Source organism: Colossoma macropomum, unplaced genomic scaffold (genome assembly GCF_904425465.1).
Source record: "Colossoma macropomum unplaced genomic scaffold, Colossoma_macropomum, whole genome shotgun sequence".
In the NCBI taxonomy this organism is placed as follows: Eukaryota; Metazoa; Chordata; class Actinopteri; order Characiformes; family Serrasalmidae; genus Colossoma; species Colossoma macropomum.
This window is the reverse complement of record NW_023494794.1, coordinates 14,438,667-14,462,633: the sequence shown is the minus strand read 5'-3', so window position 1 is coordinate 14,462,633 and position 23,967 is coordinate 14,438,667. Positions and strand designations below refer to the sequence as shown.

The window sequence follows — 23,967 nt, the reverse complement described above, 5'->3', positions numbered from 1 at the left end:
CATTTTTCGAAAACTCAATTCATTTTTCTCATAGAGGAATTCCTTTTAGACCCGGAATTCCTTATATGGGCATAAAAGCCTCGCGCCGACATGACGTCAGTGGTCCGTAAGTCACATAGTGCACTATGTAGGGAGCAAGGAGCTATTTAGGATACAGCCACAGTGGGCTTCTGAACACTTTACACACTGTAATAAAACGCAACATACGGTATTTACTAAGCCTCTCGACCATCATGTACGCCATGTTCGGAGCTGACGGTGCGGTACTGAGACTCTGCTGCTCAGATCCGCCCTCGGCAAACCAGCTGCAGACACACTTTCACTTTGCGATGCAGTAGTTTCGTTTCTCTCCGCCAGTTGGCAGTGTTACCACATCACGACCGAGTGGGAAACCAAGTGGAGATTAATGTCAAATAATGGGTAAGATAATCTTGCTGTGTAAGAGAAAGGATAACCGGTACGCAGCCTGTCGTTACCTTTAAACGTGTGTGTGAGGCGAGACCGAGCCGAGAGGTTTGTTGTTAAACTCAGCACTAGCTTTGACTTGCTAAGTTGTCCACAGGCCTGTTCACAGTTCGTACAGCGTAGCCGGATAGCTGGGATAAACGCTGCTTTTCTGACTCCTGTAGTTTGTTTTATTGTCGTTTCACACGTTACATAAACCAACCTAATGCGGGGACTCATAACACAAGTCCGCGAATATCATTAACGCCCCTTTATAGAAGTTAGTTAGCTTCTCGTTCGCCTGCCTCTTAGCCGAATTATCCGTTCCACCTTAAAAGCCACAGCAACTGCACTCTGGCACCTGAGCGTTCCGTACCTACTGCAGCATTTAAGGTGGAACGGAAAATTCGAAAAAAAGTTAGTCGTAAGGTCAGTGTTTTCTCACCGGGGTAAACTTTGACTTTCTCATACTACCCAGTACTGATAACCTTGAGCATCAACGGCGGCCTTTCGTCAGAAAATGTTTGCCTTTTAAAATTCAGAGAACACGTTGATTTCTGTGCACCGCTAGGAGAGCTAAGGGACCGTCTACAAATTACGTGACAACAATATAACGTTAGCCTCAAGTGCCATTAAAGCTTTTTAGCAGATTGAGCACAAATAATGTAATGCAGGGTTTACATAGTGGAATCTGTTTATGGGTGATGACACGATCGGGGTGTCCCACTGATGTTACAATTACAAATATGGAAGTAAAGGTAAAATATGTTTTCTACATAGATACATTATCCAACCTATGTGCACAGATAAACATTACTAAGACCTAAGTGCTGCCCCAACCCACTTTACCTTATAACCGTTAAAATATCTAAATTTCATATTATTTTTGGATAAATGTGTGAATCAGTTTAACATTTCATGCTTCAGACATCTTTTTTCATCAGTCATCCATTATAAGTTATGAAAAATATACGTTTTAGTTTTGTCCCGTGACATTCATTCAACCCTGTTACCTGAACACATTCACACCCATATAAAATATCTGGAAAGTTATTCAGATTTACTGAAGATCATGAGAAGAAGGAAAGAAAATTGTCTGACGAGGTCACTTTTGAAGGTTTACACCTGATACCTCGATTATAGGTTGAAAGTAAATTACTGCATTAAAACTATAATCATTAGAATGTCCTTAATGTTCTCATGACTTTAACATGTATGGTAGTGAACCACATTTTGTGTATTTGCTAATTCTGTGAGCAACCCTGTTACTCATTTCAAAAACCTTGTAAAAATGGTTAATTTCTGAAAAGTATTTGCAGAGTTGTTGGCCTCAGTGAACTGAGCCATTTGACAGTCATCATCTGCCTCCATATTACACAATGTAATAGGTATGTGGCTTTGAACTGTGTTCAAAATTAGTTTTCGAAGTGTAGCAGCCCCTGAAGGGAAATCATGGTAAAATCCACCAAGCACCATCAGAATGTCAGTGTTTAAATGTGGCTGAAATAGTGTGATAACACTGAGTATTAGCAACTATAGTTAGATTAGCCAAAACTCCATTATTTAATACTTTCCTAAAAAGTTGTTTAATGTGTCCTTAAAACTGTTAAATCAAGGTTAAAATATACATGCTCAGAAATCATGAATTTGTTCTCTGTTTCAGAACCAGCAGTGTCTCATTCTGACTCCAGTTCAGGAGACCTGGAGCTTGACTCAGAGTGGGATTACGGAGATTCAGGTTTGATTTTATTTAGAAATGTGATTGGTGGAAGGTTTTCTCACCCTAGTGACAGTAACGATGCTCCTCAGAATAATATCAGTAACACCAGTGAGTAAATCTGCTTTAACTCCCCAGAATTCAGAAAAACCTCCTCTAATCATCTCAGATTTTGTAAGACTTTTTTTTTACTCAGTACATAAAATGCACTTTTGCACGCTTGTATATTTATTAGTTTATGAGATACAAGGGTTTTAAAACTGCTGCAGCAATTTTTGCTGTAAAATGGTGCAAACTTTGCTGAGACTTTACTTTTGAGGCCCAAATTCTAGATATATCAGATTGTCAGGGATCATTTTTGGGATTAGGCTGTTTAATCACCAAAATAGGTGCATGTTTTCCATTTTATGATTTTTTTGGTGCTCCTGAGCACAAGAATTACATATTACTTACAGAATATTGCTGAAGTTGATTTCTAAGCCAACCTATATTTACTAAAGTTTAAATTTGTAACATCACATATAAAACAGACATACTACATGCTATACAATTAAAAACTCTAGTAGATTAATAATATGTAAATCTAAATAATCAGTTAATTTTTGCAAATTCTGCAGATACCAGTTATTCTGTTATTATAACAAACTATAGAGTAAAAAATATCAATGCCTGAAGATAGTAAAGTAGTGTGTATTTGAACAGTGTGAATCATTTGGTGACTTGCTTTTCAGCATCAGATAGAAGGTGTTTTTGCACTACAGTCCTATTATAATAATCATCTCTATGAAGTTTTTGACACAATCTGATCACTTCTTGCATTGACATTCTCAGTCATACAAGAAACAGTTGCTTGACAACAATTTCCAGCCCTATTTAAGTCTTTGCATATACAACTCCGCTTCCAAAAAAGTTGGGACGCTGTGCAAAGTGAGAATAAAACATAATGCAATGCTGTGCAAATCATGTAAACTGTATTTAACTGAAAATAGTTCATAGACAATATATCAAATATGGAAACTGAGAAATTTTTATTGTTTTTGGAAAAAATGTTGCATCACCTCTTAAAAAAAAACTATAAATGTTTGGGAATTGAGGAGACTAAAAAGGAAATATTTTCTTGTATTTGCTTTATATACGATTTCAGCTGCTCAACAGTTTGGGGTCTCTTTTGTAGTAATTTTTCGTTTCATAATGCACCAAATGTTTTCAATGGGTGACAAGTCTGGACTGCAGGCAGGTCAGTTTAGCACCTGGACTCTTTTACTACAGAGCCATCCTTTTGACATTGTCTTGCTGAAATAAGCAAGGCCTTCTATGAAAAAGACGTCGTCTGGATGGCAGCATATGTTGCTCCAAAACCTGTATATATTGTTCAGCATTAATTGTGCCTTCACAGATGTGCAAGTCACCAATGTCATGTTCACTAATGCACCACCATACCATCATGAATGCAGGCTTTTGAACTGTGCACTGATTTCAAGCCGGGTGGTCCCTCTCCTCTTTAGCCTGGAGGACATGGCATCCATGCTTTCCAAAAAAGAATTTCAAATTTTGATTAATCGAACCACAGGACACTTTTCCACTTCACCTAGGTCTATCTTAAATGAGCTCAGGCCCAGAGAAGGTGGCGACGTTTCTGGATCCTGTTTATATATGGTTTCTTCGTTGCGTGAACGATTTTTAACTTGCATTTCTAAATGCAGTGACAAACTGTGTTCACAGGCAGTGGTTTTCAGAAGCGTTCCTGAGCCCATGCAGTGATTTCCACTACAGAATTGTGTGTGTTTTAATGCAGTGCTGCCTGAGGGCCCGAAGATCACGGCCAACGTATTTAGTTATGAGTTGTTCCAGTATTACACGACTTTACGAGTCTTTTGTTGCACCTTTTTTGTAATGTGTTGTTTTTTGAATATATTTTTCAAAAACAATCAAATTTCTCAGTTTCAACATTCCATATGTTATATTATTTTCAAATAAATATAGGGTTTAAATGATTTGCACGTTATTGCATTCTGCTTTTATTAAGATTTTGCACAGTGTCCCAACATTTTTGTAAACAGGGTTGTATTTAAAGGCAGATGTTATCTGAAAGCATATACTATACCTCAGAAATTTTGCACACAGTTAGCCATCATGATATTATTTCCTGAACGTATTGGGCAAATCTGAGATGATCAGTCAGGAGGCCTTCAGTGACACATGGATTGACATCATTAACATTAATTGATGTAATTAAATAGGAGGTAGTACTTTTAGGTTAAGCAAAAACCATGGGTAAAACCAATAATGAGTCAATTTAATTTTGTCAAAATATTGCTTTTTGCCAACATCTAAAATGCTCTTTGTTACATGAGTTCTTTATATATATAAGTGGTAGTTTAGGGGTACCATATGCCTGTGCAGGGCATTAAATACATCAAATACAGACTGGCGTTCTTCATTTGAACAAAATTATAAATAATAACTGCATATCTTAATTATTTTGCTTGCTTATTTCAGGAAACAGCGATGTTCTTCAGGAAATAAGGATTGTGCTGCTGGGATCTGAGGAGTCGGAGAAGAGTTCAGCTGGAAACACCATCCTGGGCAAAGAGGAGTTTGGCTTAAAGAAAACTGCTCAATGTGTGAAGAGACAAGGAAAAGTAGCAGGAAGACACATCACTGTGGTTGAAGCTCCAGGATGGTGGAAGAATAAACCTGTAGCGGAGAGCACTGAGTTACTGAAACAGGAGATTGTTTTCAGTGTGTCTCTGTGTCCTCCAGGACCTCATGCTGTACTGCTGGTCATAGATGTGGACAGCGTATTCACAGAGGAGGATAAGAAAAAAATACAAGGATATGTGAATCTTCTAGGTGAGGGAGTCTGGAATTACACTGTATTGCTGTTCACCAGTGTGGAGTGTCTGGGAGACACACCCATAGAGCAGCACATCGAGAGTGAAGGGAAGGAGCTGCAGTGGCTGGTTGAGAAATGTGGGAACAGGTATCATGTTCTCAACAATGAGAACAGGAGTGATGACACTCAGGTCACAGAGCTGCTGGAGAAGATAGAGGAGATGGTGTTAGGCAATAGTGGGTGCCATTTTGAAGTAAACAGAAGGATTTTACTGATGCTGGGACATAGGAGGAGAGAAGAGGATGCAAGAGCAAAAGAGAGGATGATGAAGGTGCAGAAAAAGAAGCATGACATTCGGTCACAAATGGGTAAGCATATTTGTGACATTCCTGACCAAATTTTATTTAATTTGTTTTAATTTGTAGTATATTCCCCAGCAAAAGTATAAACATATATTGTGAAAATAGTAGTGGTCCTAGAACAGATCCCTGTGGGATGCCATGCTTTACTTTTGTATGTAGTGGTCAGTTAGGTATGATCTGAACCAGTGAAGCACCACTTCTGTTACCCCAATGATATTTTCTGACTTTTCAAGTAGAACTGTGTGATCTGTGGTGTCAAATGCAACACTAAGATCAAATAAAACCAAGACATGTTGTTCTGGTCAACATGTACACCAGTAAACCAACATACCCCATGAGCCACACATTTTTTTCTTTGATACATGGAGTTTTTTTTTTCTTTCAGGTCATCATTTCAGTCATCATCACTCAGAAATGAGGATCGTCTTGCTGGGATATGTAAATGCTGGAAGGAGTGCAGTTGGAAACAGCATCCTAGACAGAGAGGAGTTTCCCTTGGACAGGGCTACTCAGTGTCTGTTGAGACAGGGAAAAGCAGCAGGGAGGCACATCACTGTGGTTGAAGCTCCGGGATGGTGGAGTAATAAACCTGTGGAGGACAGCACTAAGTTATTGAAGCAGGAGATTGTGCTTAGTGTGTCTCTGTGTCCTCCAGGACCACATGCTCTTATAGTGGTCGTAGCTTTGAGATTCAATTTTCAAGAGTCAGATAGGAGGGTATTAGAAGGATACATGGAGCTTCTGAGTGACAAAGTCTGGAGTCATACCATAGTAGTTTTTACATACGGGGACTGGCTAGGAAACACGACCATAGAGCATTTCATTGAGAGTGAAGGGAGGGCCCTCCAGTGGCTGATTGAGAAATGTGGGAACAGGTATCATGTTCTCAACAATATGAATAGGGGTGATGACACTCAGGTCACAGAGCTGCTGGAGAAGATAGAGGAGATGGTGGCAGCAAACAGAGGATGCCATTTTGAAATGAGTAGAAACATTTCTCGGGAGTTGGAAGAGTGGAGAGCAGGCGAAGAGAGAGCAAAAGTGAGGATGATGAAGGTGCAGAAACAGAGGCAAGCCATCAGAGCACAAATGGGTAAGCATATTTATCTTACACCAGTGGTGCCCAATCCTGATCCTAGAGATGTACCACCCAACAGAGTTTAGTTCCAACCCTAATCAAACACACCTGATCCAGGTAATGAAGGCCTTAAAGGTCCTCCGAACATTAGAGCCAAGTGTGTTAGATCTGAGCTTTCCAGGGTGGTAGATCTCTAGGACCAGGATTAAGCACCCCTGTGTAACACACTGTAAACAAAAGAACCATAATTATTAATGCAACTGGCATGGATCTGTTGCTGCATAAAATAAACTTGTACTACAGTGTTGTCTATTAAATCCAAAACATTTATTCGTCTCTCTGAATTTTTACAGATGACACTCACCACCTCTCAGATCTCAGGATTCTGCTGCTGGGGTACATAAATGGTGGTAGGAGTTCAGCAGGAAACACCATCCTGGGCAGAAAGGAGTTTGACTTCCAGAGAACTACTCATTGTGTGAAGAGACAGGGAGAAGTAGCAGGGAGACGCATCACTGTGGTTGAAGCTCCAGGATGGTGGAGTAATAAACCTGTAGAGGACAGCACTGAGTTACTGAAACGGGAGATTGTTTTCAGTGTGTCTCTGTGTCCTCCAGGACCTCACACTGTACTCTTAGTTGTGTCTTTGAAATTCAGTTTTAAAGAGACTTATAAAAGGGTATTAGAAGGATACCTGATGCTTCTCAGTGAGAAGGTGTGGAATCACACGATAGTGCTTTTCACTTCTGGAGACTGTTTGGGAAACAGAACGATTGAACAGTACATTGAATGTGAAGGGAAGGCCCTTCAGTGGCTGGTTGAGAAATGTGGGAACAGGTATCATGTTTTTAACAATAAGAACAGGGGTGATGAAACTCAAGTCAGAGAGCTGCTGGAGAAGATAGAGGAAATGGTGGCAGCAAACAGTGGACAAAATTTTGACACGAGTAGGAACATTTCTCAGGAGTTGGAAGAGAGAAGAGCAGAGGAAGAAAGAGCAAAAGAGAGGATGATGAAGGTGAAGAAACAGAGGCAAGCCATCAGAGGACAAATGGGTAAGCATATTTATCTTACACCAGTGGTGCCCAATCCTTATCCTAGAGATCCTCTACCCTGCAGAGCTTAGTTCCATCCTTAATCTAACACACCTGATCCAGGTAATGAAGGCCCTCAGGGGCCTCTAAACATGAGAGCCAAGTTTGTTGGATCTGAACTTTCCAGGGTGGTAGATCTCTAGGACCAGGATTAAGCACCCCTGTATTACACATTGTGAGCCAAAGAAATCATTATTATTAGAGCAATCTACAAGCAACTAGTATGGATATAAGATAATTACACAACAATGTTGTCTGTTCAGTCCAACTCAGTTTTTCTTTTCTCTGAATACAGATGACACTCACCACCTCTCAGAGCTGAGGATTCTGCTGCTGGGGTATAGAAATGCTGGGAAGAGTTCGGCTGGAAACACCATCCTGGACAGAGAGGAGTTTGAGTTAAAGAAAACTGCTCAGTGTGTAAAGAGACAGGGAGAAGTAGCCGGGAGACACATCACTGTGGTTGAAGCTCCAGGATGGTGGAGCAATAGACCTATAGAAAAGAGCACTGAGTTACTGAAACAGGAGATTGCGCTCAGTGTGTCTCTGTGTCCTCCAGGACCCCACACTATACTCTTAGTTGTGTCTTTGAAATTTGATTTCAAAGAGACTGATAGAAGGGTATTTGAAGGATTCCTGATGCTTCTCACTGAGAAGGTCTGGGATCACACGATACTACTTTTCACTTCTGGAGACTGTTTGGGAAACAGAACAATAGAACAGTACATTGAATGTGAAGGGAAGGCCCTTCAGTGGCTGGTTGAGAAATGTGGGAACAGGTATCATGTTTTCTACAATAGGAACAGAAGTGACAGCATTCAGCTCAAAGAACTTCTGGAAAAGATAGAGGAGATGGTGGCAGCAAACAGTGGATGCCATTTTGAAATGGACAGAAAGATTCTACAAAAGATAGAAGAGAAGAGGAGAGTAGAGGAAGAGAGAGCAAATGAGAGGATGACGAAGGTGCAGCAACAGAGGGAGAACCTCAAAGCATTCACGGGTAAGTTCCTTTAGTTGCCTTGACATGGATCAGTATTGGTGGTAGTTGTTGCCAGATCTGTATGTACAGAGGTGCTTAAAGGTTGGTGAACCCTTTAGAATTTTCTATATTTCTGCACAAATTTGACCTAAAACTTCAGCAGATTTTCATACAAGTCCTAATAGTAGATAAAGAGACAGAAATGATAGACTTGGTCATTTATTTATTGAGAACAATAATCCAATATTACATATCTATGAACCTTTGCTTTCACTACCTTGTGTGACCCCCTTGTGCAGCAATAACTGCAGCTAAATGTTTCCAGTAACTAGTGAGGAGTCCTGTACATCGGCTTGGTGGAATTTTAGCCATTTGCTCTGTACAAAACAGCTTCAGCTCTGTTATTTTGGTGGGTTTCTTCCATTAATTGCTTGCTTCAGGTCCTTCCGCAACATTTATGTAGGATTAAGGTCAGGACTTTGACTTGGGCATTCAAAAACATTAACTTTATTCTTCTTTAACCATTCTTTAGTAGAACAACTTTTATGCTTAGGGTCATTGTCTTGCTGCATGGGGGACTAGCAAAAGGAGAGGAATGCCCCCACTGGAGAACCTAACAGAGGTCTTAAGGGGAGGCACATCCCACTGCCTGGAGAGGGTGCTGGGCTTGGTGTTCTTTGAGTCAGGTCGATAAGAGAGAGTAAAATCTGGGCTTCTGGGGTCCACTGAAAACACCTTCTTTGCCTTCTTTGTGCGGGCAGTCAGTGGGGCCACCACAGTACTGAAGTTTCCTGTGAACCATGCTCAGACAGTTCTTGGAGACTACAAACCCAAGGAACTGACTGAGTGTGGAAGATGGAGTTCTCCCGCTTGACGTATAGGAGTACCCGAAAGAACTGTGTGTTCATCTGCAGAGCGATTATAGACAGTATCATATAAGTAGATGAACACGTAGTGATTCAAAGCCTCTCTGAGGACCTCATTAATTAAATGCTGGAAAACCATGGGGGCATTCATTAGCCCGAATGGCAATAAGGGGAACTCGTAATGGCCAGATGGCAAAATAAGTATGGCCTTCCAATCCTCTTCTGGGCGGATTCTAAGGAGATTATAGGCACTGCACAGGTCCAGTTCAGTAAAAACTGAGGCCTGGAGGTTTTTTCAGAGCCTGAAAAGGAAAACAACCTTTCTCTGGGAGGAGTAGTACCCAGGATAAGATTGATGGCACAGTTGTATGACTGATGTGGTGGTAAGAACTGTGCCTTTCCCTTCCTGAAGATCTCCGCCAAGTTGTGATATGCAGCGATCATACTCTAGACAAATCAGGGCTGAGCGGAAGTGTTTCCTGCTGACTGTTCGGTGCTGTTGGATTTACAATGTATGAGCCCTGGCACTGAGGTCTCCAATCTGCCACGGACCCGGTTACCAAATCCAAGCGCGGATCGTGCTGTTGCAGCCAGGGGAATCCCAACACCAGCTGTTACTTGGGAGCCTGGATGAGCGGTAAGGAAATCTGCTCGATATGTAGACCTATCTGCAGCGTGATGGGCCGGGTCTGTTGCCTTACCTGCCCTGAGCCAAGAGGATGGCCATCAATGGCTGAAACAGATACAACTGTATCCAGGTCACCCAAGGGCAGGTTGAGGGTCTTAGCCAGGGTTACATCAGTCACATTTTTGGCTGCCCCAGAATCTACAAATACCTGGAGTCTCTTCTCGAAATTCCACTTCGAGAGGTTGTCTGTCAGGAAGAGGCCAGGTGCACTGGAGGACTGATTTGGGTCCGTCACAGGCCCCCCTCCTTGCAACGGACAGTGGCTTTTCCCTCAAGCTCAGGGCAACCTGAATGGACGTGACCAGCCCACCCACAGTATAGGCACCTGCTCTCCTGCATACAAGCGTCACACTCTTGACAAGAGAGGCGGGTGCCCCCCAGCTGCATAAACTGGTCAGTTGACTTGAGAGGCCGGGGTGATCAGAAATGGAGTTCTGACCCGTGAGCATTCAGGCTCCCGTTCTGAGCTGAAAACCAACCACTGCCCCCCCTAAGACTGATTGATGGTGTGGCACATTGCAGCCATGGACTGCACTGAGGAGGAACGTTCTCCCACACGGGTAGCCCAAGACAAGGCTCGACCCGTAAGTAGCAAGATGATATATGCTGCATTAGAACGTTCTGTGGGAAACCTAGAGGGCTGCTCCTCAAATGCCAGTATTAGCAATTTCAGTCAGGCTAGCCAAAACAACAATTTTTAATACTTTTATAAAAAGTTCTGTTTGGGTCCTTAAAACTGTCAAATTAAGGTTAAAATGTACATGCTCACAAATCATGAATTTGTTCTCCGTTTCAGAACCAGCAGTGTCTGATTCTGACTCCAGTTCAGAAGATCATGAGCTTGACTCAGAGTGGGATTACGGAGATTCAGGTATGATTCGATTTACAGATGTGATTGGTGGAAGGTTTTCTCACCCTAGAAAGAGTAACAATGCAGAATAAATCTTCTTGAAAATCTGTGGGATTACCTGGAATAAAAAGTAAGGCACCAGGGAAGGCATCCACAAAATTTGGCTGAACTGCGCAATTCTTTGATGCAAAAGTGGCTGAACATTGATGTCGCCTACATCCAGAAACTTGTTCAGTCCATGCCAAATCCAACAAATCCTCGTTTCTCCAAAATGGTAACTTTACGGAAGAAGGAAAAAACTTACTTTACTTTTAATGTAAGTCAATGGAACCAGACATTTTTCCAAGTCATTTTAGATCACGAGTTCCGTTTTGTTCCGACAGCAGCTATATATATATATAATGTGTGTGTGTGTGTGTGTGTGTATATATATATATATATATTATATATATATATATATATATATATATGTATGTGTGTGTGTATATATATATATATACCTGTGCAAAACAGTAAGTACATCAAACGCAGACTGGCATTCTTTAATGGTATGAAATGAGAAATAATAACTGCACATCTTAATTATTTTTCTTGGTGATTTCAGGAAACAGTAATGTTCTTCAGGAAACAAGGATTGTGCTACTGGGAACTGCTGCATCAGAGAAGAGTTCAGCAGGAAACACCATCTTAGGCAGACAGGAGTTTGAGTTAAAGAGCACTGCTCAGTGTGTGAAGAGACAGGGAGAAGTAGCAGGAAGACACATCACTGTGGTTGCAGCTCCAGGTTGGAGGAGTAATAAACCTGTAGAGGAGAGCACTGAGTTACTGAAACGGGAGATTGTGCTCAGTTTGTCTCTGTGTCCTCCAGGACCACATGCTATACTACTGGTCATAGATGTGGACAGTGTATTCACAGAAAAGAATAAAAACATATTAGAAGGATATGTGAATCTTCTAGGTGAGGGAGTCTGGAATTACACTGTATTGCTGTTCACCAGTGTGGAGTGTCTGCGAGACAGAAGCATAGAGCAGCACATTGAAAGTGAAGGGAAGGCGCTTCATTGGCTGGTTGAGAAATGTGGGAACAGGTATCATGTTCTCAACAATAAGAACAGGGCTGATCAAACTCAGGTCACAGAGCTGCTGGAGAAGATAGAGGAGATGGTGTTAGGAAATAGTGGGTGCCATTTTGAAGGTAACAGAATGATTTTACTGGAGCTGGGACACAGGAGGAGAGAAGAGGATGCAAGAGCAAAAGAGAGGATGATGAAGGTGCAGACACAGAGGCACAGTATTCGATCACAAATGGGTAAGCATGTTTGTGACTTTCCTGACATCACAGACAATATTGTATGTATAGAACCTTCACTATTTTCCTTTAGAAACTGGTAGTGGTCAGTCAGGTATGATCTGAACTAGTGGAGAGCTATTTCTGTTACCCCAATAATATTTTCTAAACTATTAGGTAGAATTGTGTGGATTATGGTATCAAAAGCAACACTAAGTGCAAATAAAACAAGCAAAGATATGATGATCTTAGTGTAGAGATTGTGCTCAGTGTGTCTGTTTCCTCCAGGACCACACGCTCCTCTAATGGTATTGTCTCTGAGTCAAATAGAAGAATATTAGAAGGTTTCTGAGTGACAAAGTTTTGAGACATATCATAGTAGTTTTTACATTCTGAGACTGGTTAGGAAACATGACCATAAAGCATTCCATCGAGAGTGAAGGGAAGGCCCTCCAGTGGTTGACTGAGAAATGTGGGAACAGGTTTCATGTTCTCAACAATACGAACAGGGGTGATAAAACTAAAGTCACAGAGTTACTAGAGAAGATAGAGGAGATGGTGGCAGCAAACAAACAGCATAAGAAGGGGCATTTTTTGTCTTTGGTAAGTGGATGAGGGTTTTTTTTTCTTTTCAGGTAACGAACATCACGGGTCAGAAATGAGGATTGTCTTGCTGGGATATGTAAATGCTGGGAGGAGTGCAGTTGGAAACACCATCCTAGACAGAGAGGAGTTTCCTTTGGACAGGGCTACTCAGTGTATGTTGAGACAGGGAGAAGTAGCAGGGAGGCACATCACTGTGGTTGAAGCTCCGGGATGGTGGAGTAATGAAACTGTAGAGGAGAGCACTGAGTTACTGAAACAGGAGATTGTGCTCAGTGTGTCTCTGTGTCCTCCAGGACCTCATGTTCTTCTAGTGGTCTTATCTCTGAGATTCAATTTTCAAGAGTCAGATAGAAGAGCATTAGAAGGATACATGAAGCTTCTAAGTGACAAAGTTTGGAGTCATACCATAGTAGTTTTTACGTACGGGGACTGGCTAGGAAACACATACACCATAGAGCATTTCATTGAGAGTGAAGGGAGGGCCCTCCAATGGCTGATTGAGAAATGTGGGAACAGGTATCATGTTCTTAACAATAAGAACAGGGGTGATGACACTCAGGTCACAGAGTTGCTGGAAAAGATAGAGGAGATGGTGGCAGCAAACAGTGGATGCCATTTTGAAATAGGTAGAAACATTTTTCGGGAGTTGGAGGAGAGGAGAGCAGGGGAGGAGAGAGCAAAAGAGAGGATGATGAAGGTGCAGAAACAGAAGCAAGCCATCAGAGCACAAATGGGTAAGCATATTTATCTTACACCAGTGGTGCCCAATCCTGATCCTAGAGATGTACCACCCAACAGAGTTTGGCTCCAACCCTAATCAAACACACCTGATCCAGGTATTGAAGGCCTTCAAGGTCCTCCGAACATTAGAGCCAAGTGTGTTGGATCTGAGCTTTCCAGGGTGGTAGATCTCTAGGATCAAGATTAAGCACCCCTGTGTTACACATGGTGAAACAAAGGAATCATCATTATTAACGCAACTAATGCAGCTAGCCATGTTTGCTGCATAAAATATACTCACACTATAATGTCGTCTGTTAAATCTAAAACATTTATTCGTCTCTCTGAATTTTTACAGATGACACTCACCATCTCTCAGATCTCAGGATTCTGCTGCTGGGTTACATAAATGGTGGTAGGAGTTCATCAGGAAACACCATCCTGGGCAGAAAGGAGTTTGACTTCCAGAGAACTACTCATTGTGTGAAGAGACAGGGAGAAGTAGCAGGGAGACACATCACTGTGGTTGAAGCTCCAGGATGGTGGAGTAATAAACCTGTAGAGGAGAACACTGAGTTACTGAAACGGGAGATTGTGCTCAGTGTGTCTCTGTGTCCTCCAGGACCCCACACTGTACTCTTAGTTGTGTCTTTGAAATTCGATTTTAAAGAGAGAGACAGAAGGGTGTTAGAAGGATACCTGATGCTTCTCACTGAGAAGGTGTGGAATCACACGATAGTGCTTTTCACTTCTGGAGACTGTTTGGGAAACAGAACAATAGAGCAGTACATTGAATGTGAAGGGAAGGCCCTTCAGTGGCTGGTTGAGAAATGTGGGAACAGGTATCATGTTCTTAACAATAAGAACAGAAGTGATAGCATTCAGCTCACAGAACTTCTGGAGAAGATAGAGGAGATGGTCGCAGAAAACAGTGTACACCATTTTGAAATGGACAGAAAGATTCTACAGGAGGTGGAAGAGAAGAGGAGAGCAGAGGAAGAGAGAGCAAAAGAGAGGATGATGAAGGTGCAGCAACAGAGAGAGAACCTCAAAGCATTCATGGGTAAGTTCCTTCAGTTGCCTTGATGTGAATCAGTAGTGTTTGTAGTCAAATTGGGTAGCATCTTGGGAATGTAGTGGTTCCTTTTTATAATTCAAACTGCTGCTAATTGTGTCTTTGTGACAAAATCCTATCTGGCCCACAAAAGTGTTTTAATTTTCTATAATATTACCATGTTTCACAATGCACTACAGTCCCCAGCATACACTGCAACGTAATGTGTGTTCTGACTCCCGTACCCAAACAACAATCTATGGGAAAGCGGTTACACCTCAATTCTACACAATTATACGCAATTCTACACCAGTCACCAAATATATTAGCTACATTTCAGCTGCAGTTCACCTAACATTAGCTAAGCAGCTCAGAAATTCAGCCAAATATTAATGAACCTGCAGCAAAGAAAGGACGCCAAGTGTCTAGTTCAAGCAAATAGGTAGGTTTAAAAGACTGAGCTCCTGGGGACATTTAAATTTTGAATTTTTCAAGTATTCCTGTGATATTTTAAGGTCAACTACAAGTGCCTGTATATTACTTCTGATGTTTTTGTGTATTTTGAATAAACAATGGCCAGGTGGGGTTTATAGCACAACATTAGTTGAGATGAAATAAAAACATTTCTTTTTCTCTGGCCCATGGATTTGTTGAGATTTTTTTAATACGATGCCCCTAGTATAACACCATCACCCACCATCACACAAAAAATAGGCTAGATGGTTTGATTCCTGTTCAGGCAAGATTGCCCTTGCTACACCTATTGTAAATTTCGTAATGCAAGTATGAAAGTGTTGTTTTTTTTTTTTGGTCAGCAAATATTAAAATAGCAATTATGTATATTTCCAATGTTTACAGTGTGTAGCCAACACTTCAAACGGGATTTAAATTATGAGAAAGGTTTGAATTATTGGAATATCTGCCACAGTTGCAATCACTGCTGGAAAGAAGTAATCAAACTGAGGTAACATATCTAGTTAGCTAATTTGCTGATTTTACTTTTAAGCTTAGTCTTATTTATCTGATAAGTAAATTCCTTTGCTGTAATTATAATTTCAGTCCCTAGCAGTAAGGTTACCTATCTGCATTAGCCCAAAGGCATTAGCTACTGAGCCAGCTAGCTACAGCCTGCTCCCAAATATCTGCTAAAACACGTGTAGTTCATCAAAATGTACTTCCAGCTTCAAGATACACCAGCAAATGTTTAAAGAATTTAAACCAGGAAATTTTACTCTAGAGCCTAATGCATCACTACTGTAAGACACGAGTAAACAGGTATCAGTAGTAAAAAAAAATAAATAAATAAAACTTGATGTTTACTTCTAGTGTGCCTATAACGTCTGACCAAAATATGACCGTTTCATATGCTGAAAACTGTATAATTTAATAATGCTTGATTTATTTTGCAAGATTTCTCTTTTCAATTTAGGTTTGAGAAAAAGACGACCAGGAGGTGTCATCATCCAGGGCACAGAGAGATTAAACAAGAGGTTGTTTATTCTATGTTCCTTGAATATCTTAATGTAATATGAACATATTAAGACCTTACATGCTTCATTAAACATCTGCAGTTTTACCTGACTGAGAAAATAATTTTAATCGTTAGACCCCAAAGCATGCTTTCTGGTGGCCCAAGCATCGAGAGCGATCAAAGGTAATACTTTCACTGGCACGATTTGAAAATAACAGCACTCTTTTCTGTTTTTACTTGCAAAACACACATTTTAAGGAAAAACATTTTTTTAAAAATACACTGTTTAAATGATGTTGTTTAGACTTCATCATGTATAGAGCTGCATCTAGTTTTAGCAACAGACCAATTATTTTTTTACACAATTACAGGCATAGAAACAGCTCAGTGACAGTAATCAATTCCATCCTTATGTAACTATCTTATTATATTATGAATATTTTGTACCATATCTTATTTAGGAAAAACGTGCAAGCATTTGTTTGCTAGCTCTCTTTAAGGGTTATTTTGTACCATTCTACCACTTTATGTAAAACATTTTCTATGCAAGTAGGTATTCTGAGATGGCAGTAAGTTGATGCAGTAAAGAATACAACCAGTGCTTATAAAATGATGCCAAGTGGAAGTTCAAGTGGAACATTTAAAGTAATCAAATCAGGAATTGTTTTGCTATTTAGAGAATCGAGGCCACCTTCACCTGTACCAAGTTACCTTTCTATGAAGAGTGATGTATCAATGAATCAACCTCCGGGATTCACTGGAGAGTCTTCAGTTTCGCTCCAAAGGTTTGTTTAATTATATTTAAAATATACATCTGATCACACACTTGATTTTGATTAGTTGATTAGTGGAATCTTTAAATTTATAATATTAGCTAATTTCCATGTGCATTTTCATCTATGTCCAAATCATGAATAATTTTTTTTTTTTTGTTGCGAATATGAAGCGTTCAGTCAGAAATTCTGATGGAGGATCATGGAGCATGCTGTATTTGTAAAGAGGTGCTGAAAGACCCCCTCCTCATCCGGTGGGGATATTGCAGCCAGTGTGCTGAGATTTACTGGACCAAGCCTGGCCTTGCAGTCGATGGCCCAAAGTGTAGGAATACAAACTTAGCACCAGAAGAGGACAAAGAAACAAGAAAACTACGACAAGCAAATACCTGTTCTCCGTCTTCTGCTTACTGGAGCACTGGACCTACATGCGTAGTCTGTGATTTCTGCTGTGGAAAAAAGCAGAAAGCTGTGAAATCATGTCTTACCTGCACTGCGTCTTACTGTGAAACCCATGTGAAAGAGCACTACACTGTAACAGCTCTGCAGAGACACATTTTGGTGGAAGCCACTGCAGACCTGGAGCAGAAACTCTGCCAGCTGCACCACAGAGCTCTGGAGGTCTTCTGTAAAACAGACCAGATGCACATCTGCACCCTGTGCCTGGCGTTTGAACATAGAGGACATGACATTGAGGTTGAAGGACGACCAGGTACAAACACAATTAATGAAATTTTCTGTCTATGCTTACTTTTTATACAAACAGAGGCCACATTAGACTTCTGTAATTTGCATAGTAGTTGTACTGGCCCAGAAAACAACTGCACAAATACCATAGATTAAACAGCTTTTGTTGGAGTAGTGGACACCACGCTTGGTGAGCCTTTACCAACATGGGATGCAGTTAATGTAATGCTGGACACTACCTACAGTTCCTCGAATTTGAATGTGTTTCAGGACCTGGGGCTTGTCTCACAAAGCAAGTTCAACTTACACAGGGTTCTTTACTAAGATCCAGCTTCATGAAACCTGCAAATGGGCTAACGGTTAACTTGTTTAATGATGATGGTTAACAACTTTCTGTGTTGACCTAGGTTTACATACTCAAGCTATGATTAATGTGAAAGTGACGTTTATGATGAACAGCCAATCATGTGAACTATAAGGAGGAGTCAGGTGACTTTTTTTTGTAAAGAATTTGCAAAAGTAAAAAAACAACAATGTCACCACTACTACCACATTAGTGCTTATGAAAGTACTAATTGCTTTATATCTCTAACATTTATGTGGTATGATTTCCTTCTTCTGCTAAAAATGCAATATTCTTCCTATGATTGATGCCACAGAAATCACAAAGAAAAAAAAAAGGCACTGGATGGGATCATCTCCATCATCCCTAATTGGTGAGAAGCCCAGCCCTGATTGGTCCAAGAGCTGTTTATGATCTGACTTTTAGTTGAAAATGAAAATCGGGTTCATGTCAAAACCCAATATTGGCTTGGTGTCAAGTCTTTCAATTTCAATTGGAAATCAAAATCAGATATCAATCAAAAACTGATGTTGGCTTGCCGTCAACCTCCAACATTAGACAGATGTTAAATTTTGGCTGGAAATCAAAATCGGATGTCCACCAAAAAAGCAACATTAGGTTGGCATCAAAGTTGTGGCTGCAACGCATTTGGGTACCTTGCTTAAGCACTTTAGCCATGAACAGGCGAATTCGGGGATCGAACCAACAACCCTGCTATTAGAGAAAAACCTGCTCTAGCACTTGAGCCTTCACCAGGATTTTGAAATGACTTGGATGTTGCAGGTCTAACTTCAAACAAATTTGAAACCAATGTTGGTTATGTTATCAGGTAACTAAACTAATTTCCTCCGCTTGGACATCTTGCGGTGTCAAGACGTAGAAGTAAGTTGCCTGCCAGACATCTTTAACCAGTACATTGTCGATTAATTTTTTCTTGTCTGACTCTGGACTTAAGACTTTTTTGTGGGATATAGCAAGCTAGCGCTGTCAAGTATTTAGTTGTCAACTTCTTTAGTTGTCAGCAACAGATTTTTGTGAAATGCCACCATTTTCCACCTAGCACGTATCAAAATGTTTTGAAAACACAGAATGTCTCAAAAAACCTCCATTTTAAGTCACCTAAAACATTTGTTTGTGTGGATGGGAGGCCAAAATGCAGAGAAAAAGCTGTTTTCCAAATAAAATGGTGCTCTTGCTAGCCTTAGTTTTAGCCACTTTGCCTTTTCTAGCTTCTTGAAATTGGCCATGGTGAGCAAAGTTTTTTGTTCTGAAGGTTTATTTATGACTGACTCTATGACCAAGCCACAGCCTTTGGCTAATCACAGGGCTGGTGGTTCAGTGCCTGACTCTTTCTGTCCATGGCTGAAGCACTCTTGAGCAAGACACCCAAATGCTCCCTGTCCTCCTAACATTGGTTTTTGACAGATATCCAACTTTTATTCCCAACTGCAATTCAGCGTCTGTGCAACGTTGGAGGTTGATGTCAAACCAGCGTCTGGTTTTGACATCAGTCTGATCTTTCTAAAATTTAACATCTGGCCAACGTCTTTCTGACATCAAATTGGCATCCAGTGCCTGCTGGAAAGTTCCTTAAAGTTAACTGGCTAAGCAAAAATAAATCCTGCTTTGTGAGACAGTCCCGAAACTCTTTGGCATGTTAAATACCATAAAAACATTTCTGAAAAACACATTAGAAGTACAGTAGAGGTTGATAGCAGACCGTACATCACTAGAAATACCTTAAAACCGACTTATCCAAATACTGGTTCTCTATTGCTTTTTGTCTGTTCTGGAAATTTCAGCAGTTTATCATCTCTCACGTTTACTTTTATGTGTTTTTTCCCTGTTCAGCTGCTATGATTGGGAGGAAAGCTGCGGACATCTCCAGCCTGACTACTGACAAGAAGTATTTGAAAGAGACTCTTTTTATTTGCTTTTTTTGCATGATTTTTGCTGTCATTCTTTACCACGCTCTAATGCTGTATGTGTAGGAACTCTGATTAACAATATGCAATATGTATAGAAATTCTATTATCATGTGTTAGTTGTGGTAGTCTTGGAAGGCCCTGCACAATTACTTCTAAAATATCACTTAATTTCATGAAAACTTTTGTCATTGTGCTGATTTTGAAACAGCTGAAAATCACAAACTGCCATTCTGGGCAGGCAAATGTTTGCCTAGGAATAAACTTAACATTTCTGTCTCCTCATAAAAGACCTTTTATTGGCCTGATTCTGAATATTTGCGCGCAGCTCTTCCGTTCGGTTTCGTGTAAATTTGTGCAATAGTGATTGTTTAAAAGAGTCACATCTTTAAGCCAACTGGCTTATCTGTTTTATTATTTGTAAGAACACACAAGTGGAGATTTGAGCGCAAATGATGAATCAGCTTCAGTGCGTGAAATCAAGCATCAGCCTACCCGCAGCTAGTTTATATATCATTTACATGAGGCACACCCCAATTCAAAAAAGTTTTTAATCAGTAAGGAAAAAAAAAAATAAGAATAAATGAATGTGATTCTGAGTCACTTCAAACTCAGATGTTCACAGGCCTGAATGCTAGGAAATTCTTTAGTGAGTTGCTGTTTTTAATACTCTATATGGCCGAAAATACATGGACACCCCTTTTAATGACTGAGTTCACGTGTCTTATACACCCATTGCTAACAGGTGTATAAAATCAAGCACATGCAATGACCATAGTGATCATTGCGTGTTCTTGATTTGGCGGTGGAGTCGTACCTAAGAGCTCAGTGACTTTAAACTGTCATTTTAATTTTACCCGATTTTCTCCCCAATTTAGTCGTCTCCAATTCCACCCGCTAGTTAGGACTCCCCCAATCACACGATGCTATCAACGCTAGGAGGGTGAAGGCTAACACAGGCTTCCTCTGAGACCTGTGAAACCAGCCACCGCTTCTTTTCGAACTGCCGCTCACGCAACGTCACTGGACAGCCGAACGCGCTCGGAGGAAAGCGCCAACTGCCAGATCTGTTACGTCAGCTAACAGACGCCTGCGCTGACTAGCATCGCGCTGAGTGATGGGGGGAGAAGGAGGGGCCATCCTACCCACCCAGAGAGAGCGAGGCCAATTGTGCTCTCTTGGACTCCCGGCTACGGATGGCTGTAGCATCACCAGGGATCGAACTCGTGATCTCCTGATGATAGGGCCAACGCTTAGATGGTTGCGCCGCTCGGGAGCCCCTAAACTGTCATTTTAACGTGGCACTGTCTTTGCATGTCACCTTTGCCACAGGTCAGTGAAATCTCTGCCCTGCTAGATCTGCCCCTGTCAACTGTAAGTGCTGTTATAGTGACATGGAAGGGGTAAGGAGCAACAACAACAACAAAAAACATATTTTCTGTTGCTTCACTCACTACAAAGTTCCAAACAGCCTCTGAAAGCAACATCAACACAAGAATGGTGTGTCAAGAGCTTCATGAAATGGGTTTTCATGGCTGAGCAGCTGCACACAAGCCTAAGATCACTATGCGCAAAGCCAAGTGTCAGCTGGAGTGGTGTAGCGCACAACACCACTGGACTCTAGAACAGTGGAAACATTGTCTGGAGTTATAAATCACACTTCACTGTCTTGGCAATCTGATGGACTGGGGGTACATCTTATGTAAATACCTCCAAGCCATACAATGCTCTGCATGTAGCTCTCCACCATAAAAGTAACTTATTTTAAGTTGTACTTTATTATGCTGTAAGGAGGAACACATGAATAAATGTGAAACATGCTGAAGAATACCCAAATAAAACTATTTTTAATTATCATCAACTTAATTGTTTTATTTAGGAGTATATTTTTTAAATTATGCTTTAGTACATTTTGCCATCTCATTTGAGAGCTCTCCGGTCATCCCGTCTGAAGATACAAGAAGTCTTGGTATGATTCTGGATGGCCAGTTATCGTTCTCAGCTCATATTGCAAACCTGGCTTGGTCATGCAGGTTTCTCCTGTACAACATCCAGAGGATTCGACCCCTTCTCACTCAAGAGGCCACCAAGGTGCTCGATCAGTCTCTTGTCATCTCAAGGCTTAATTACTGCAACTAGCTCTTGGCTGGCCTTCCTATGTGGGCCATCAGGCCCCTGCAACTCATCCAGCAGCACGACTCATCTTCAATCTTTCCTAAGTTCACTCATGTCATGTCACTGCTGCGCTCCTTTCACTGGCTTCCTCTAGCTGCGCGCATCAGATTTAAAACCCTGATGCCTACAAAGCCAAAAATGGACCAGCCCCTCCCTACCTAATGGCACTGGTCAAAACTCAGACTGTACCTCAGGCTCTTTGAGCTTCAATTACAGCTCGGCTTGACCTGCCATCCTTCAAGACGCATTGAAGACAAGCATCAAGACTATATCTGAGCTCAGGACGAGCTTTCACTCCAAACTATTTGTAACTAGGAAAGATATTTTCTCTGAGTGGACAACAAAGCACTTATGTAAGTCGCTCTGGATAAGAGCGTCCGCTAAATGCTGTAAATGTAAATGCAGATGTAAATGAAGTGCATCAGTAGATTTAGTAATATTTATAGTATATTGCAAGTATAAAAAAACAAATAAAAAACAGAAACAAAATAAGTTTTTAAATTACATTACTGAAATGCAATTAACATTGTTCAAAAATGCACTCAAAGGCAGAACTAAATTAATTTAATAGATTTATAATCATAGCTTACGGTTTAAATACATATGTTCCAAAATAATCAACTTAGTGTTTATTAAAATATGTTTGAAGTATAAAAAATTTAAAGTATGCACTTTTCATAGTAAACATTTGAAAAGTACCTGTAAATGCTTAAATACTTACATTATATTGTTATTTCATAGCAGTTGCAACTGAACAGTTCTGAAGGTAGGAGGTGCTGCAGCACCCTCAGCACACGAGCCTCCATGCAACATTACAAGGAAATACCAAACCACGGACGTGCCAACATCAGATAATCTACTGCTTTACTAGATGCAGTTGTCAAAGAACCACCTTCCTCTGTGGCAGATATAAGGGTAGTTAAACAGAGGTTATGACACTTCAGCTGCCTCTTAGTGCAAGTTTGACGTGCATGTCTGGAAACCCATCTTTTCACACGTTCACATGTGCTGCTTTAAAACATTTCCTCTCTCTGCAAATCATATCTACAGTTTCTGGATCATTAGAGACGTCACACACACAACACATAATGGGTGAGGAATTGAACTTTTTTATTTCCACTCCACAGTATTTTTTTTTGCTTTTATTTGCATCTGTTTTTACTTCATGTCATCGGTTTTAAGATGTCTCAAAAATTGTATGTGCAATGATGAGCCGAGAGGAGGCCTGGTATTCAGATACAGCTGCAAACTAGAAAAATGTGACTTAGTAATTCAGATGGTCATGTTCTTCGCTCTTATATGATGAGATGAATCACTGCTTTTTAAGTTTGATGGTATTAAAAATGATAAATATTGTAACTGCAATATAAACTTTTTTAATTTATATGTATGATTTTTATAATTTGCCACTTTCCAATACTGCATGTAGCCTTCTGCAAAAGAACTTTACAAGGTTTTGAATTAGGTCAGATCTCCAGAGCAACTGAATCCTCCTAGACTGTATCCTCAGAATTGACAGTAGAATTAACAATAACAGGACCATACCAAAACTAAACTGGACAGAAAATACACAAAACTGTCCAGTGGACATGCAATTACAAATACAGTTGCTGTACCTCCCTCTGATTTAATGACAACAGCACAACTGTTCTTAAATGAACTGATTAGGGTTTTATTCCTAAACGTGAGAACTGTAAAATAAAATAACAAACACATGTACAATTGAGCATAAATGTCTAATTTACTCCAATATTAAACCCTTTAATCTTAGTGTCAATGTTGTCTTTGTTTACTTTAACTTCGTTTTAAAACACCTTCATTTAACCGTTAGCTTTACACGAACATATAACTACATGTATATTAGCACTAGCAGCAGCAATGCAATATAAACTTCACGTAAAATAAATAACAAACAGAACACAAACCTCATTGGCTGCATTAAATTCACAGGGAGGGTATGGTTTCCCTTGTAGCGCTCCTTGACAAACGTGAAACACCTTTAAAACACTTA

At 40.5% G+C, this 23,967-nt stretch overlaps 1 protein-coding gene and 1 long non-coding RNA gene across 2 annotated transcripts; one reads left to right on the top strand and one right to left on the bottom strand.

Annotated features, from left to right (window-relative positions):
• The first annotated feature begins 78 nt into the window (after window positions 1-78).
• LOC118814632 lies at window positions 79-19,922 on the top strand. Its single transcript, XM_036580331.1, has 15 exons — window positions 79-420; window positions 2,108-2,182; window positions 4,661-5,365; window positions 5,745-6,452; window positions 6,791-7,492; window positions 7,827-8,531; window positions 10,861-10,935; window positions 11,519-12,223; window positions 12,838-13,542; window positions 13,887-14,591; window positions 16,012-16,072; window positions 16,189-16,236; window positions 16,731-16,838; window positions 17,000-17,538; window positions 19,708-19,922. Exons 1-15 carry the CDS (start codon window positions 417-419, stop codon window positions 19,845-19,847), a joined length of 5,985 nt encoding a protein of 1,994 aa, XP_036436224.1. The 5' UTR covers window positions 79-416; the 3' UTR covers window positions 19,848-19,922.
• Window positions 14,227-23,964, bottom strand: LOC118814636. The gene is made up of 3 exons (XR_005007744.1): window positions 23,882-23,964; window positions 17,216-17,272; window positions 14,227-14,286 (listed from the first exon to the last, which is right to left on the bottom strand). It is a non-coding gene; the product is annotated as an uncharacterized LOC118814636 (long non-coding RNA).
• Window positions 23,965-23,967: the final 3 nt, after the last annotated feature.